At 48.5% G+C, this 18,562-nt stretch overlaps 1 protein-coding gene across 5 annotated transcripts in view; it reads left to right on the top strand.

Annotated features, from left to right (window-relative positions):
• The window catches only part of STX1A (syntaxin 1A), a 50,412-nt gene that overhangs the window by 18,671 nt on the left and 13,179 nt on the right, over positions 1-18,562 (top strand). For all 5 annotated transcript variants that reach the window (XM_048519517.1, XM_048519520.1, XM_048519516.1 and 2 more), the window contains exons 3-6: positions 1,418-1,517; positions 12,437-12,511; positions 14,084-14,157; positions 16,588-16,696. In XM_048519517.1, the coding sequence (XP_048375474.1) occupies positions 1,418-1,517; positions 12,437-12,511; positions 14,084-14,157; positions 16,588-16,696 (358 nt within the window). The remainder of the gene's footprint in view (positions 1-1,417; positions 1,518-12,436; positions 12,512-14,083; positions 14,158-16,587; positions 16,697-18,562) is intronic.

Below are 18,562 nucleotides of genomic sequence, written 5' to 3'. Positions count from 1 at the left end.
CTAAGGATTGAACCTGGAGCCTTCTGAATGCAAAACAGATGTTCTACCAATGAACTATGGTGCTGCCATTTTGGCTAGAAAGAACGACCACTGGACCTGCTCTTGAAGGAGGAAGGTTTATGAAATTGTGCACAGGAATGTAGAAGACACGATAGAACTTGTCTTCTCAGACAATACTAGAATGTGGGTGTACAATAAAATTATTGGGCTGTAGATTGAGAAGAGAAAAAATGAAGCTGTCCTTCACCCAATGTACAATTAAGTTGGGGAATTCACTGCCACAAGAGGTTGTGGTGGCTGCTTGCCTAGGTTCGTGGTGGCGAACCTTTGGCACTCCAGATGTTATGGACTACAATTCCCATCAGCCCCTGCCAGCAAGGCCAATTGGCTATGCTGGTGGGGGCTGATGGGAATTGTAGTCTGTAACATCTGGAGTGCCAAAGGTTCACCACCACTAACCCCTAAGTCAGTGTCAGGGATTGCACCTGGTTGATTGAGATGCATTCCTACCTCAATGTAGATGCTACAAAATATACGATGGGCAGTTGTATCCAGTTGATCGAGATGCATTCCTACCTCAATGTAATCACTTCGAGATATATGTAACCAGCCTGCTATATGTTACCACTGCTGTAATGGGACATTCTTCCCTTAATCTATTCTTTATGGTGTCACATGCTTTGTAGATAACTAGGCTTACCCCTGACGCCGCCTTCTCCCATGGGAAACGGGATGTTTCCATTGCTCCGTGGGGCAGGAGGCCAGGTGGCTTTATCTCTGTCTCCCTCATGCACACACCTCCCTCATGCACACACCACCTATGTCTGTTGCTGACCTTAGGGCGCCTCTGCTCCGAAGTAACTCTTTCTCACATTCCTTGGGAAAATGGGAGGGGGAATTGTTTCCTAATAAAGGTGGTAGCAAGAGCCAGGTTTGCCAGAACTGGCTTTCTACAAACTGGGTGCTTCGTTGCCTTCCAATAAATGCTGCCGATCAACACTACAGAGTCCATTTATTGATTCAAGGTCCAAGACTTTAACACGTGGCTTTAGAAGGATATTGATGGAGGGTAGGCCCATTGATAGGTATTGACTGTGATGACTGAATAGAATTTACACTGTCTCCGAACGTGGATCTCATAACGCCAATTATTCTGGGGACAGCAACAGGGAGAGGGGCTCTGCTCCCTGCTTACAGGCATCCCGGGGCATCCGGTTGGCCACCAGATTCGATGTCCCTTTGGTCAGATCCAACAGCGCCCTTCTTGAATGGCATCCTGAAATGAGATACTGGCTGGAGCTGTCAAAAAAAAGAAGAAGCTCAGATGTCCCAAGCCAGCCCTGACTGGTCACAGAGACTGGCTTCTCTGCAAAGCGGCAGGTGCCCCGCTCACTTCTGGCCTCTTGCGTTTCCCCAGGTGGAAGAGATCCGGGGTTTCATAGACAAGATTGCTGAGAACGTCGAAGAGGTGAAGCGAAAGCACAGCGCCATTCTGGCATCCCCCAATCCTGACGAGAGTAAGTGAGGCCATCTTGCATCTTGGGACACATCTGGCTGGGGGAATGCACATCAGCAGGGTTTGCAGGAGGGGCGGCGGGGGGGGAGGGAATCCAGCGTGGCTTGCACTCGGATACGTCCACTTGCCGTAGGAGAACGGTGGGAGAGTGGCAGGCTTTAGCAAGCCGGTTGGTGGAAAGGCAGTGGGCATATTATGTAAGCAGGGAACCCAGAATCCTCCGCCAGGCACAAGGATGCTCACGTGGTGCTTCATGGATGCTAGCAGGGTCAGAGCACAGGGCAGTTGCCTCCTAGGTTTTCTGCCTGCTGCGGCCAAAAGCCCCATTCCATTTTCTGCATGATCCTGAGCAGGGCTTCTTTTTTACCGGCACAGCCCCCTCCCCTCATGTTTAACCTCCATTGTGGCTGGCTTCTAACTTCCTCTGCTGCCTCCATCCCAAACAATAGAACCTTGGCTCCAGCGGCAAGAGTAAATATCAATTAACTCCCTCTCCTGATTCATACAAACGCACTTCAATGCAAACTGCTCTGTAATTATCCGGGCCTTGATTTAGACAGGAGGGTTAGGGGTGCTCCTGCCCGTCTGGCAGCATCAAGTGACAGCGCTGCTCCTGGTGGAAACCCGGGAAGCCAGGCAGAGCATGGAGCACCCCAGTCTTCCCCTGCCTGTCCTGAGCCAACCCAGCTAGGCACGCGAAGAAGGGGAGCAAGGGTAAATTTAAGGGCAACAGGGACCCCCATGTGTTTGGAGGAGGGTAGTCTGGGAATTTTTGCCATGCTGGAGGAGCACACGAAAGGCACCCCGCAGTGTGTGGGATGCTTTGGAATCAGCAATGCCTTGATCACCCTGTGCATGGATGTGTGCATGCTAACAGAATTGAAGGACTCACCTGGGAAGGGCAGGTTTTCCTGCCGTTTTGTAAAAAAAGGTGCACATTAGTGAACAAAGTTCCATGCCGCCACAATGTCTGGCCGATTCCGCATGGGCCAAAAACAGTGGTGTGAAAACAGTGTGAAAATGGTATAAAAGGGTTTAAAACAGTGTAAAAGGGTTTATACCGTTTTCACACTGTTTTCACACTGCTGTTTTTGGCCCATGCGCAATCAGCCTCTGTGCCCTCCTGGGACTTTCATCACCCGTAGCTAGACAGAGAGATGGAGCAGAGGTTGACTTATCCTGAGGCCTTGAGGCGGAGAGACGGTGCTGCGTTGTTTTCAAATGTTCACGAGGGCATTTTTATAAAGGGAATGGAGTGGTGGTGAATAGAATTGGGCAGGAGGGTCTTTCCATAAAGCTTATTGCACTGTTCACTGTGTGTACTTCCTTGTTTGTGCCGTTCTCTTTCCGTAAGCCAGTTTCTGCACTGTTTGTGTCGGATTTTACACCGTTTCCTTTATTTCACTGTTTTCCTCACTTAATCTGCTTGAAGGTTTGGCAAGAAAGCATAGTGGAAGAAAAGGGACGGTTCGGAAGCCTACCTGCTGTCAGCCAAGCAGTTTACCGGGCTAGCTCCCACCTGCAAACGGTGGCGAGGAAGCTCGTTCGAACCTTATTCTTTCTTTGGCTTTGCATTAGCTTCTGGCACTTTGAGGTCTGGCTTGCGTGGGGTGATGAGCTGGATCTTAGCGGATTGCCGCCTTGTCTCCAGAATGGGGGAGGGGGCTAGATGAATGTCCTGGCTCCGACGCCTGGCCCGTTGCTTTCGTTTTTGATGCCTACAGTCCTGCTGGAGTCCTGCGCGGATGCCAGCAATTCCCCTTCTGGCTGCCCACTTCGCAGCTTGCTGGCTGGATGCCTCCCTCCCTCCCTCCCTCTCCTTCCCTTTCTCCTTTTCCAAGTTTGTCCTCCCACAGAGTTTTCACCCAGGATGCCTTGTCACCACCAGGGTCTGTTTCTCCCACTTTCTCCCCGCGGCATCGCCGTCATCCTAAATCCTGAGGCTCCTTTGGTGGGCATAATGTGACAGGGTCGGGTAATGTCACCTGGAACAGCTTTATTCATAGTGGTATTTTCACACACCGCTAGGAATGTACTACTGGTATCTGAGTGTAGTCACAATTGTGTGTCTTTGAGCTGTGTCTTTGGGCTGTGTTCCAGAGGGGAACGACATATTCATTAGCTATGAGCTAAGCATAAAGTGTTCTTGAGCTTTTAGTAGCAATGATTGCCTCCCCTTTCCAGTTATATGTGGAATAGTTGCCACAAGCGGGTACACATAAAAGAAGCCATAGATCTGCAAAATAGGACGCCCGTCCGCATTGCATTAACCAAGCAAAAGAGCAGCAGCGGTGTAGTGGTTAAGAGCAGGTGCATTCTAATCTGGAGGAACTGGATTTGATTCCCCGCTCTGCTGCTAGAGCTGTGGAGGCTTATCTGGCGAACCAGATTAGCTTGTGCACTCCAACACATGCCAGCCGGGTGACCTTGGGCTAGTCACAGCTTTTCTGAGCTCTCTCAGCCCCACCTACCTCACAGGGTGTTTGTTGTGAGCGGGGGGAAGGGAAAGGAGTTTGTAAGCCCCTTTGAGTCTTCTATAGGAGAGAAAGGGGGGTATATAAATCCAACTCTTCTTCTTCTTTTGGTGATACTCAGGGTTTTTGTGCGCTTACTTCGCAGTGGGTTTTTGTTTAAATGGGGATCTTGCTGCTGCAAATTGTCCCCAGTTGAACCACCATTCTGTCCACCTGCATGTTTCCTTGATCTCTTGCTCTCCAGATGTTTCCTTGATCTCTTGCTCTCCAGATGTTCATGGACTACAATTCCCATCAGCCCCTGCCAGCATGGTCAATTGGAAGGGGGAGGGAAGGGAGGGGTGGCATGCAAAGGAAAGGGAGTGAGGGAGGGGAGGGAGTGAGGGATGGTTTTTGTGTGATAGAGTGATAGATAGTGTTTGAATAAAAACAAGAATTCCTTTTGATTGCTCTGTAATGCTGGCCCAGAGAGTGGGAGAAACTGCTATTGAGTGGGCAGAGAAAGGGGGCGGAGCAAGAAAACCTGTCAGCTCCCATTGGAAACAATGGGGATGGGGGCACCCACTTTGGGGGTCCATAACTTTGGACTCCCTGGACCAAACTTCACCAAACATGGGTGACATCATCAGGACAAGCTCCGGATAAGACTCTGAAATTGTGGTGCCGCTAGCATTAAAAATGCGCCCCATGAAGACCAAAATGTAAAAAACACCAAAAATACCCCCCAAAGCCCAAATGCCTTGCATTTGGATTAGCGAATATTCGTGCATTTGGGCCAATTTTGGCCCAAATGTGGCCAGATTCAGGCCAAATCCAGGATTTGGTGCACCTGAATCTCCAAGCACAAGACTCCTTCTTTGGAAGTTTTTAAAGAGAGGCTGGATGACCATTTGTCAGGAGTGCTTTGATTGTGTGTTCCTGCATTGCAGGGGGTTGGACTTGATGGCCCTTGAGGTCTCTTCCAACTCTATGATTCTATGTTGCAGGGCATATTGCTTTGTGATGGGGTTCAAAGCTGTGCTGGGAAAAACTGGGGTGAGAGAGACCGAAATTAATCAGTACCTCAGAGGGTAGCTTCCTAAATGATCCCTGCCTGCAAATCTCTCCCTGTCTCCCAGAAATTATCCCCTAACGCCAGGTAAGTAGATGGTTGAGGCTGCTCTGCAGTCAGAGAAAAAAACACCCTGCAGGCATGCAAAAGATTTGCAATCTCAACACTGAGCAAAGGGATTATTCTTGGCTCAGATTTATTTAGATCTTCCCTTTGTGTAGGGTGTAATAAATGGTGGGGATTAAGGCTGCTCAGTTATTACACCCATTCAGCCCTTTGGCCCTCAGCAGTGAAGAATTTATCTCTCTCTTTTTTTTTTTTGCAGAGAAAGGCTCTAAAGTTCAGACTGGTACAGTTTGTCTCCTCAGTCCTTCCACCTTGATTCAAGTTTTTATGGAGAGGCTGAGAACAAGAACTGCATAGTGGTTATTTATTTTGTGAATGAGAAGTATTCTGCACGTGCATTCATTCACACAGGCAATGTGGTTTGCAATTATTTATTAAAACCATGTAGCAGGCCAAGTGAAACCAGATTGAAACCGGAGCAGCAGTGGCATAGAGCAGGTGTTAAGAGCAGGTGCATTCTAATCTGGAGGAACCGGGTTTGATTCCCCGCTCTGCCGCCTGAGCTGTGGAGGCTTATCTGGGGAATTCAGATTAGCCTGTACACTCCAACACACACCAGCTGGGTGACCTTGGGCTAGTCACAGTTCTTCTGAGCTCTCTCAGCTCCACCTACCTCACGGGGTGTTTGTTGTGAGGGGGGAAGGGAAAGGAGTTTGTAAGCCCCTTTGAGTCTCCTTACAGGAGAGAAAGGGGGGATATAAGTCCAACTAAAAAAATTGTGATGGAGTGTCCCTATCTCATTTGTGCTATGGGTGAAGGAGCCACTGGGTGTCTTTGTGAGAGCGCAGGCCCTGGGAGGGGCTGCATTACCTTAATATCTCTTGGTCCCTCCAGATGATGGATAGTATTATTAGCATTTAAGAAGAGGGGAGGGGAACTAGATCCACCACAGGCAGCTGGAGACAGCAAGAACAACCAAAAATAAAGGTAGCTCCCTGTTCAAGCATCGAGTCATTACTGCCCCCATAGGGTGACATGACATCATAGTATTTACCAGGCCAGTGATGGCGAACCTATGGCACGGGTGCCAGAAGTGGCACTCAGAGCCCTCTCTGTGGGCACGCGCAAACAGAGTTCATCATGTGGGGGTGGGAATCACCCTCCCACACACACATCTAGGCTGGCCTGGGCCGTTGGGCTTGATTATTAGCATTAAACCTAATACCTAGTTTTGGGGAAGCAGTATAGGTAACCCTGTTAAGCACTGTTAAACCCCACTGATTTTCATGCAAAGAACTAAAGCCACGATCCTTTACCTGGGAATAAAGCTTTGGTTGCACTGGCGGCAGTAATGGGAGCTTGCTTCCTGGGAAATGTAAAGCCCTTCTATAGAATTAAGGTGATTCACCCATTCGAAGAGTTGCATAGTTGCTTCAAAGCAAAGCCAACAACTACCACCATGCTTACTTCTGAGTAACACACATCTCTGAGCCAACCATTTTTTCTAAACTAAAACCTCAGTATTCAGGTTAAATTGCCATGTTGGCACTTTGCGATAAATAAGTGGGTTTTGTGTTGCAGTTTGGGCACTCGGTCTCGAAAAGGTTCGCCATCACTGTACTAGGCAGACTGTGTTTATGGGGTGGCTTGCCATTGTCTTCCCCAGTCACCTACACTTTACCTCCAGCAAGCTGAGGGCTTATTTTACTGATCTCAGGAGGGTGGCAGGTTGGGTCAACCTTGAGCCATCTACCTGAAACTGACATCTGTGGGGATTGAACTCAAGCTTGAACTGCAGTACTGCAGCTTACCCTTCTGCCAACTGCCTGCCTATAAATTAAAATCTGTCTAGGGGAAGAGGAAAACAGAACAGTGGCAGTAGGTGGCGTTGTGTTGTGTGTGTGTTTTGGGGGGAAGGAAACCAGTTTTAAAAGACTTAGGGGCAGGTAAGTTCCTCGTCTAATTATAATAGTTTGAGTATGCAAGTAGGACTGGAGAGACCGGTGTCCGAATCTGCTCTGTCATGAAGTATATTGGGGTGACTTCTCAACTTAATCAACCTTACAAGGTTGTTGTGAGGGAGGAAATGCGGGGACCCCCTCATGCATGTAAGCATACTCAGCTCATTGGAGAAAGGATAGGATAAGAGTGTCGCAGATAAAGATAAATTATTAAGTCATCTGGCATTTATTCCAAATGGTGTGGGAGTGTTTATATTTCTTTTTCTTCCCTTCATCTTCTGCTTCTTCTTTTTTAACACTTCTGTCCCACAAATGGCGCACGGGGGCTGCTCCTGTGGTGGAGAGAAAAACCCACGCACAAATTCCAACCGTCGCGCAAAGGGATGACCAAATGGAACTATTGAACAGAGACAGGAATTTGGATTAACGTTTTAAAAATAAGACACTGAGAAGGAGAGAAAGACATTGATAAGTAGGTGACTTAAAAACCTTATTTTCGAGTGGAAACTTTTGGCTTGTTCTTGGCTTGCTCGGAAGAGAGTCAGTCAGGGTGAGGGAAGGAGAAATCACCAAAAAGGCCCTGCGATCTCTCTGCTCTCGTTTGAAGAAGAAGAGTTTGGATTTATATCCCCCCTTTCTCTCCTGCAGGAGACTCAAAGGGGCTTACAATCTCCTTTCCCCTCCCCCCTCACAACAAACACCCTGTGAGGTAGGTGGGGCTGAGAGAGCTCCAAGAAGCTGTGACTAACCCAAGGTCACCCAGCTGGCGTGTGTGGGAGTGTACAGGCGAATCTGAATTCCCCAGATAAGCCTCCACAGCTCAGGCGGCAGAGCTGGGAATCAAACCCGGTTCCTCCAGATTAGATACACGAGCTCTTAACCTCCTACGCCACTGCTGCTCCACTGCTGGTCAGTTGGTAGTGTTTTGGAGAATAACTGTAGACATTTTGGTGTGGGAAAGACAACCCCTGTTTGCAGAGAAGAACCTCCCCCCTCCTAGGCCCCTTCCGCACACACAAAATAATGCGTTTTCAAACCACTTTCACAACTGTTTGCAAGTGGGTTTTGCTATTCTGCACAGCTTCAAGGAGCACTGAAAGCAGTTTGAAAGTGCATTATTCTGCATGTGCGGAATGAGCCCTAGTTATTTTCAGTGGTCACTTCTGGTATCGCAAGGGAGTGTTCAGCATCTCTCTTGCCAAGTATGTCCCAGACTTGTTAATGAACTGGCCATCTTGCTTTCCCCCAGTAGCCTTTGGCAAGCGTGGCAGAGGCCAGGGAGCCAAAAACACTGGACAGGACACCGATACCTATACATTTTTATTTCATCTTCCTCCAGTAAGCACTCCCTCCCACATTTTTGTCTTCAAAACAACCCTGTAAGAGTTGGCCCAAGCGCACACAGTCAGCTTCATGACTGAGGAGACATTCGAGCCAACTTTCCCAGATCCTAGTCAGATGGTCGTCATGGACCTGCAAATTCAACATAACGGTTTTAATTTGCTAAAACCTCATCCCTGAACAATCTTCGGCATCCAGAATATTCTTCATCTCTCCCCCGCCAGCACCTACTGTTCAAGAGTCGTGAGAAACGGATGTGCATCTGACAAAGGGGATTCTGGTCTATAAAACCTTGTGCCACAATAAATTGGTGTGAAGTTGTTTAAGGAATGGGACATTTGACTAGGAGAGCGGCTTCCTCCCTCCCCCGCCATGTCTTCCTTCCGACCAAGCATAGCCTGATGGGTTTGCGTTGGTTGCGAGTGATAATTCAGCCGTCCCAATTGGAGCCCCCATCAATCTTCAGCTCTCCAAGTCCTGTCACCCACCTGCTTAATAGATTTCTAGCTTTTCGGGGCTTCGGGATTTTATTAATGGGAAAGCCAGGCAGAGCACAGCAAGCCTGATTTTCCCAGATTGGGTTAGAACCTTATTAGTCCAACAACGGCAGCTGCCTCCCTCGCTCCCCCAATTGCTTGCAAAACAAATTGGCCGCTGGAGATGTTTTGGTGTTTGAAAACCTAAGGATTTATTATTATTATTATTAGGTGGGGAATGGTGACGTCAGACATGGCAAAGAAGTGTCTTCAGAGCCTTGCTTGGTGTGAAGTTATGCCTTTCTTAAGCTTAGAAAGGTTTAACTCTGTTTCGGATCACACTGTCATGCTGGGATTACCCTTTGGAATGTTCCGGCTTTAGGGCGTTGTGGGTTTTCCGGGTTGTATCCAGTTCCCCGGGGCGTTCCAGTAGCATTTTCTCCTGATGTTTCGCCTGTCTCCGCGGCTGGCATCTTCAGAGGATCTGTTCCGGCTTTGTTTGTTTGGGGACAACGGCCTGCCAAATTTACACAGCATCCTTTTCTCCAAGAAAAGATGATTGACAATTAAGGACAGATTTAATTGAGAAATGAGAGGAACCCGCCCCCCCCCCCCCCAAATGAAATCCAAGAAAAAAAATTGGAAACCGAGAAAATGGTCTGGTCTTTCGTGATGAGGAAACGCTACTGGGAGCATTGTGTAAAAAAGAGTGAGTGCGTTTTCTCTCTCTGCAGTTCTGTCACTTGACGTTTGCCTAATGAGTGCTAGTAGGTACAAGCTACAGAACAGGAGGAAAACGGTCCTGTCAAGTCCAAAGCAACTGAAAATGCACAATTTTGAGTCTTTCCCAGATCTCGTAATTTGCCTCCCAGAACCCTCTGCGTTCCTTACACACCTGTTTGGCTTTTTAAATATTTTGCTCCGTTCATTTGGAATGGCATTAATATTTTAGGTGCCTCTGCTAAGGTGCTGCTGGCTGCTGGCCTGGATTCTGCTGAAGGATTTGAAAGTCCTTGAGACGTAATTTCCACTTCAAACAGATATTTAATCTGTCTGAAGCAAAGAAAAATGGAGGGGGCTTGGCTGTGGGAAAGGACCCCCACTAAGTACTGGAGGGGCCAGCTTCCACCTAGCTGTTTACAGGAGATGCAAATGAGAGGCAATGCCCAGGGTCCCAGTGATTTCAGTCCCTAAAACCTCACTTTAGAAGGCAAAAACAGAGGTCCCAGGACGGGTGCCGAGGGGACATGTTGAGGTTTAATTGTAGGACCGGAGGTATAACGAAAAGAGAGTGGTGTAGTGGTTAAGAGCAGGTGCACTCCAATCTAGAGAACCGGGTTTGATTCCCCTCTTCCACTTGAGCTGTGGAGGCTTATCTGGGGAACCAGATTAGCTTGTGCACCCCAACACATGCCAGCCGGGTGACCTTGAGCTAGTCACAGTTCTTCAGTGCTCTCTCAGCCCCACCCCCCCACTTCACAAGGTGTTTGTTGTGGGAGGGGGATAGGGAAAGGAGATTATAAGCCCCTTTGAGTTTCCTTACAGGAGAGAAAAGGGGGGGATATAAATCCAAACTCTTCTTCTCCTAAGCAGAGGGGATTTCCCTTACTAGTCCCAAATTATGGGTAACTGAGTGTCATTAGGGGAGATTCCAAGCTATGGTTTGTGGAGCCCCTGAATGCAAAAGCTTGAACGTCTCTGTCTTGGCAACAGACACCTCCTGGCCATCTTGGGTCTGAACTGAGAAAAGTGGAACTGTGGTGATGGTTGTCAATCTCCAGGTGGGCCCTGGAGTTTTCCTGGAATTTACCACTGAGCTCCAGAGATCAGTTTCTCATGGAGAAGGGCAGCTGCAGAGGTCAGACTCTCTTTCCCTGACTCCACCCTCTTTAAGGACTGCTCCCCATCTCCGCAACTTCCCAAGCAGGAGGTGGCAACTTCAGCAGTGGCCCTCCTGCATGTCCTTTCAGTGGCACCGGAGACGACTGAGGCGGTGTCCTTGTTGCATCCTTGGTGCCGCCCGCGACTCTGTCACCCTGCCAGTGTTGCCTGGTTACGTTGGTGACGTTCAGTGTTCCCGTCCAGGTGATGGCAATTATTTCCTCTCAAGAGGGCAGGGAACAGAGCAGTCCCACCTGCCGCATCCCTGCCGGGGGAAGAGGAGCAGCAGCCATTGGAAAGGGGATGAAAAGGGCAGCTCCTGCCACCCCTCCAGGAGGTGGGCTGGAGCCCCTGCCAGGGGAGGGAAGGTGAAGTGAAAGATTATTTATTTAGTTGTTGATACCCTGTATTTTCTCTCCAGTGAGGACTTAAAGAGGACTGCACTATCCACCTCCATTCCTATTTATTGTTTCCTGTTTATTTAGATATTTATACCCTGTTTTTTCTCCCCAGTGAGGACCCAAAGAGGACTACACTGGTCGTTTCCCCACTTACCATCGACCACCCTTGCTGCGCGCTACTCTCAGCGCACGTCATTTCTGGCGTGCTCCCAGGCTTCCCCATGACCCTGCGCAGTCATCAAAAGGCGCCGTTTTGAGGAGCGCCAGGAATGACGCGTGCTGAGGGGGCGCGAGAGCGGCAGCGTCAGGGCGGCTGCATTGTCGCCGCCCCTGTAGTGGGGAGTGCTGCGGGACCCCGCGCTACTTGGTGAGAGTAGCGCGCAGCAGATGGTAAGTGGGGAAATGACCACTATCTGCCTCCTTTCCTATTTATTGATCCCTATTTATTTAGATATTTATACCCTGTTTTTTCTCTCCAGTGAGGACTCAAAGTGGACTACACTATCTGCCTCCTTTCCTATTTATTGATCCCAATTTATTTAGATATTTATACCCTGTTTTTTCTCTCCAGTGAGGACTCAAAGTGGACTACACCATCTGCCTCCTTTCCTATTTATTGATCCCAATTTATTTAGATATTTATACCCTGTTTTTTCCTCCCAGTGTATGACCCCAAATGGTCATCTCCTTTTCTGTTTATTTATTCCTATTTCTTTAGATGTTTATACCCTGTTTTTTCTCTCCCGTGCGGACCCAAAGTGGCCCACACTATTCTTCTCCTCTCCTCGATTTTGTCCTTGCAGCAATTGTATGAATAGGGCTGCCAGGAGCGCCAACTGCGGTCATCCAGCAAGATTCCACGGAGAGTGAGAATTCAAACCTGGGTCTCTCAGATCCTGGTCTGGCGCTCCCACCAATAGGCCATGCTGTGCTTTCACAGAAAAGGGCTCCGCCTCTGGTTGCATCTTCGGAATATGGGAGCGCACAGACCAGGGCCTCTGACGTCGGGAAGGTTCAGAGGGGTAGGGAAACAATTGCTGTCAATGACTACTGACTGATAATGGATCAGACTTGAATAGTTTGCAACTCATCAGGTAAAAGGTAGATGGCCATTTCCTTTTTCACTGGCTGTCTGGTTGTGGACGTCGAGGTTGTGCAACTGGGCACAAGGTTAGCTGGATTTTGCAAAACGTTTTGGCACACGGAGGGACGGGGGTGGGGCGGATCCTGTTGGTGACCCCTCAATTCTTCTGATCTTCTCCCGTCCAGAAACCAAAGAAGAGCTGGAGGAGTTGATGTCCGACGTCAAAAAGACGGCCAACAAAGTCCGCTCCAAACTCAAGAGTGAGTATCTGCCTGGAAAGTGGATAGATGGATTGTCATGTGGGGCATGGTTTTCTTCTGCCTGACTTGTAAGAACATAGAAGGGGGCTTCTCTATCTGGAGCTGCCTGGCGAAAGGATCAACTTGAGAATGGGTGTGCCAGCAAGAAGGTGGTTTGGAGCTAGCTAGGAATAAGGAAGGCTGAGCCCATGGCTTTAGAGAGCCATGTAATCCCAGCTGGGAAGGAAGCTGGTGTGGAACGGGTGGTATCGTAGTGGCAAAGGACTAACTTAGAAAGTCCTTGGGTGCTGTGTGGTTTCCGGGCTGTATGGCCGTGTTCCAGCAGCATTCTCTCCTGACATTTCGCCTGCATCTGTGGCTGGCATCTTCGGAGGATCCTCTGAAGATGCCAGCCACAGATGCAGGCGAAACGTCAGGAGAGAATGCTGCTAGAACACGGCCATACAGCCCGGAAACCACACAGCACCCAAGTGATTCCGGCCGTGAAAGCCTTCGACAATACTTAGAAAGTCCTGGTTCTGACGTCTGGCATTATCTCTCGTTTACATATCTCAGGTTCTCTCTGTGCCCGAGATGCCAGAGAACTGTTGCCAGTCATGATCATCACTGCCCAACTTCTCTTTGCCCAAAATCATTATTGGCTTGCACATTTTGTGCCTCTGTAATTCAGCTCGGAGCCACGTGGTTAAGTGCTTGCACTGCCACTCGCACGGTCAGGAGTTCGAGCCCCCTGTGGGTCAGATATCCTGGCAGCTGGCTCATGGTCAACTCAGCCATCCATCCCTTCCTTGGTCAGTAAATGAGTACCTAGCTCATAGCTAGGGGGTAAAGAATAGCCAGGGAAAGCAATGGCAAACTATCCACAAAAACAGCTTGCCTATGAAATCACTGCTCGCAGTGGTACCCCAGGGTCGAACACGACTGAAGGGGAAACTTTACCTTTTTAATTCGGCTATTAATAACAGACACACCATTCTGGCTTGACTGCAATTGTTATTTGATTATTATTAAAAAGGTTGCTTCATTATTCAATCCTTCTGTAAGCCACCTCGGATTTAGTTGACGAGCCGGATAGGCACGTTTGAATAAATAAGTAAAATCTGAGCACTTTGACTTTAATTTTTTTTAAATATTCTTGTGCTTTGGCTTGCAAACAGGTTGTGGAGAAATTGCTGAGTCTGGAGTGGGAAAGAGTGGGATTAAACCCCTTGGCAAATAAGGTGCCAATCTGCATAATTTATTCAGTTCACCGAGTTCATCGTCGGTTGGCCCAGATTTTGATTTGCTTAATATTTTTAGCATTCGCATTACTTTTTAAGCCTTTAGGTGATGCTTGCCAGATGCAACGGTGCATTTAATACATTAGCATAAAAACCTCCCTTTTTAAAAAATGGGGGCATTTGTGGCTGGTGCCTTCTGGAGAGATATTTTTAGCCCCGTCTGCAATGGGGGTTTGGCATGCAAGGAAGACAGCAGCGAGTGAGACCCATCTGTTTCTCGGTTTGCCCTCTCCCCCCCTCCCCTCCTGCCTTGTCTCTGAAAATAGACTCTTTTTTCCCTGCTCTCTTCCAGGTATTGAACAAAATATCGAACAGGAAGAAGGGCTGAACCGATCGGCAGCCAATTTGAGAATAAGGAAGACTCAAGTAAGTCCTTCTTCTGGCATTCCAGACAGACCAAGAAGAAGAAGAGTTGGATTTATATCCCCTCTTTTTCTCCTGTGGGAGACTCAAAGGGGCTTACAAACTCCGTTCCCTTCCCCCTCACAACAAACACCTGTGGGGTGGATGGGGCTGAGAGAGCTTAGAAGAGTTGTGACTAGCCCAAGGTCACCCAGTTGGCGTGTGTTGGAGTGCACAGGCTAAACTGAATTCCCCAGATAAGCCTCCACAGTTCAGGTGGCAGAGCAGGGAATCAAACCTGGTTCTTCCAGAGTACACCTGCTCTTAACCACTACACCACACAAGAAGTCTTTGTGTACGGAAACCATGTACCTTCGGGACCGTCTTACCCCATACGTCCCTACACGGCCTCTACGTTCGTCAGAGGCCAATTTGCTGGTGGTCCCTAGCCCCTCGATGATGCGGCTGGCCTCTACCTGGGCCAGGGCTTTTACAGCCCTGGCCCCTGCCTGGTGGAACACCTTACCACCAGCTATTCGGGCCCTGCGGGACCTTGGAGAGTTCCGCAGGGCCTGTAAGACCGAATTGTTCCACCGGGCATTTGGGGAGGCCGGCCGCTGAGGTGCGCCCCGCCCCTTCCTTCTCCCTTTCCCCTTTACTTTCTGGGTTCTTCACTTCTCTGTTTTGTTTTTCCAGGGTGGATTTATGAAGTCTGTGTTTATGTTGGACGCCACTGCAATGCATTGTTATTAATCTGTTTTAATGGGGGTATTGTAATTATTGTTTTTATCATGTTGTTCACCGCCCAGAGCCCTTCGGGGAAAGGGCGGTATACAAGACTAATTATAAATAAATAAATAAATGTGCTTTTTGTTAAATGCTTGGCTACTCTCAAAAATAGCCTCTCCTCCTTGCTAATGTCTAGGATAACTGTATCTACTTGAATGTAAAAACCATCCCACCGCCTCACAGCAAGCTGATTTCCTCTAACCCGCAGTTGTGCTTCCAACGATGCTCCTGGGAAATTCACAAAGAAGGCTTGATGGCTCTCCCATGTTGTTTATATCTTCAGAGTTTGTAATTTAGAGGTATAGTCCCTGTAATCCTGGAGGTTCCATTTAGCCATCATGGTTAATGGGCATCGACAGACTTGTCTTCCATCAATTGGTCCAAACACCCCTTTAAGAGACATGTACACTAGAGACTGGAAGGAGAATATGTGTGATGTAGCCTAGGGCTAGGCCCTTTCTGCACGGGCCATAAACAGTGTTTTAGGGATGGCAAAAACGTCGTCCCTGGGGAGCTGTTTGCATGGGAGGCGCGAAGACGCTGCTTTCGAACCTCGCTCCCTGAGCGAGGTTTTTCGGAAGCAGCATCTTCCAACCACTGCCATGTGAACGGCAGCGGCTGGAAGGCGCCATTCCCCCCCTTTCCCGAATGCCTTACCATCCCCTCCAGCCTTCTGGTGCATCGCACAGGCCAGGGGACACCCCCTCCCCTGCCCTGCAACTCCAGAACTGTCGTGCAGGGCGGGGTGTGTGTGTGTGTGTGTCCCCTGGCCTGTGTGACTCGCCGGAAGGCTGGAGGGGACGGTAAGGCGTTCAGGGGACGGCACAGCCTCTGCGCAGACTGCGCCATCTTCTCCACCCCTACCAGGACCGTCCGTGTGAATGATCCCGGGGCGTGTGTCTTCGTCGTTTATGCCGACGCACCCCCGCAGTGTGGTTGTGCAGAAAAGGCCCTAGTCTTGTCAAATCTCAGGCCCCTTCCGCACATGCAGAACAATGCACTTTCAACCCACTTTCACAATTGCACTTTCACAAATGCAAGTGGATTTTGCGCAGTGAAATCCATCTGCAAAGTGCATTGAAAGTGGATTGAAAGTGCATTATCCCGCATGTGTGGAAGGGGCCTCAGTCTTACCAGCTTTCATGGGAGCTAAACACACCTCACCTGAAGAGCTGGAGTGCAGTCCAGTAGCACCTTAAAGACCCACAAATTTCTCAGGGTATAAGCTTTCAAGCGTCAAACTCTTTTCAGCTGACTCTTCGACAGAGGGATGATGACTCTCCAAACCTTATACCCTGAGAAATCTTTGCTGGTCATTAAGGATTTACTGGACTTGGATCTATCTCTTCTACTGCATACCAGACCTTACTAAAAACCCTCTTGGTTCCGAATCCTAATCTTGGGCTCTATAAATAAATGATGCCTCTCCGACTGCTTGAAACAGAACAGATGGGCGATGTGTCGAAGAGGGGAAATTATAGACACTCGACAAACCCCCTTCTTAAATCAAAGGAGAGGAATCAAAATGCATGAGCCGAGAGCAGGATTGGGGGCTGGCTGTAGGATTCATTGTTTCATTTGTTGTTCTAATTGGGGACTGATGCTTTGATTAACGCAGAATCCCTTCGTGGGCCTCATGTTGGCACCCCTCTTTCTCGCTTCCAGCATTCTACTCTGTCGCGGAAGTTTGTGGAGGTGATGTCAGAATACAACACAACCCAGACAGACTATCGGGAGCGCTGCAAGGGACGGATCCAAAGGCAGTTGGAAATCAGTGAGTCATGCCACGATGCTCAGTTCTTTGTCCTCACATTTTGTATCCAGGTGGCTTCGTTTGTCGCCATTCTGATCTTGTTCTTTACAGGACTTCCTGCGAATCACAAAATGAATAACACATTTACTGGGGGTGCTCAATCTGAGCTATACTCTGTTTCACAAAAAGATGACAGCTCAGTCAGTTGAGGTGCAGTGGTTGAGAAAATTGTATACTTCCACATTAGATTATAGCCCCAAACAAAAATGAGAATTATAATTCATTTTTGTGCACTGCCTTTGTCAAGACCATTATTTTGTGCACTACTGAACATGGCATTTTGATACAAGAGCATTTCTACTTTCAAACTGATGGGGGGAGCAGGACTAGGTAAGCACTAGGACCCAGGTGCAGCATTCTACAACAAAGAAGGCCCAGCATGCTTTGTTCTCTGATGGGGGAATATAGAATCTACTATCATCTTTATGTGGAACAGAATATAGTCTGGATTCACAATAAAGAAACCCTCTGAGTCCTTTCCCAGGGATTGTTTTGTCAGTGCAGCAAGTTGATTAAACATTAATAATTTAATGTGTGTGTGTGTGTGTGTGTGTGTGTATGTGTGTCCCCCGCCCCAACAATCTTTTTGTGCAGGGAAAACACATTTCCCTCCTCCCCACTGAGTGTAGTGTGTGCTTTGTGGGGGTGAGAGTTCCCTCGCTAGTGCCTGTGATAATATTTATCCGTGAGAGAGAACGTCCCACTGTCACCAGGTTGCGATCCTCCCCCTTTTCCTTTTGAAGTTCTGGCCCCCCCCTTTTTAAAAATAATAATAATTTGGTTGCCTGCTCATCTGCACTAATCCATACAAGGGGAAGCTGATTTGAATTATGCCTTCATCTGCGTAAGTTTCTTCTCAGGCAGTTAGTCCTGCTGAGAAGTGAAATCGACGGGGATCTTATAGGTTTCCAACTGGATTTCAGGTGGAGTGAAATATCGGGTAAATACTTGTCTGTTTCTACTTTCTGGCCCTGTGGGTTGGTGGGGCAGTCTCCAGGTAGTAGTAGTAGTAGTAGTAGTAGTAGTAGTAGTAGTAGTAGTAGTAGTAGTAGTAGTAGTAGTAGTAGTATATCCCCCCGTTTCTGTCCTGTAAGGGAAGCGTTGCTCACTCAAACTGCACCAAGGAAACCAAGAAATCTGTTGTCAATTTTGCTGTCTTGTTTTTGACCAAGAGCATGATGTTGCCACAGCTCCCTCCAAGACAGGAAGCAAAAGAAAAGATCTCCTTCTGCAGTGTTAAACTTTAGGTATGCCCTCTTCTTCCTCGGGGTACATGAGTACATGTTTCCCCCCTTAAACTAGATGGTGTGCCTTCACGGCTCCCTCCCAGGTACCCCAGGAGGAGCAAAAGGGTGCAGCTGGCTGATGGTTCGTTTATGGAAATGCCCCTCGCGCTTGCAAATTAATTTTTGGATCGTCACCAATTTTCCGTATTGCCTTGCCCAAAGGTAATTTCAGGTGGCCAAAATGCAGGTTGCCAGTGTGAGAAGCTGTTGAGAGCAGAAGAACAGCCATAAATGGCATGAGTTTGGCCAGCGTTATCTTAGACGGGCAGTCCTCTGCTCACCTTGTCTGACGTGCAGCTGAGAGTGCGAGGAAGTAGCTAGAACGAGATTCCCAAAGAGGGCCAATTCATAGCCAGTCTAGATTCTGGTACCATCTTCACCAGCCATATGGTTTGATGGAGGGCCAAGAAGAGGGTTGTGTGATTTCAGCTGAAATCCTTTAAGAGCAGGTGGATTCTAATCTGGAGAACCGGGTTTGATTCCCCACTCCTCCACATGTGGAAGGGGCTTATCTAATGAACCAGATGTGTTTCCACACTCC

This window comes from Sphaerodactylus townsendi, linkage group LG16 (assembly GCF_021028975.2).
Source record: "Sphaerodactylus townsendi isolate TG3544 linkage group LG16, MPM_Stown_v2.3, whole genome shotgun sequence".
NCBI classification, from domain to species: domain Eukaryota; kingdom Metazoa; phylum Chordata; class Lepidosauria; order Squamata; family Sphaerodactylidae; genus Sphaerodactylus; species Sphaerodactylus townsendi.
The sequence above is the reverse complement of the archived record's forward strand: the minus strand, read 5'-3'. Positions and strand labels throughout refer to the sequence as shown.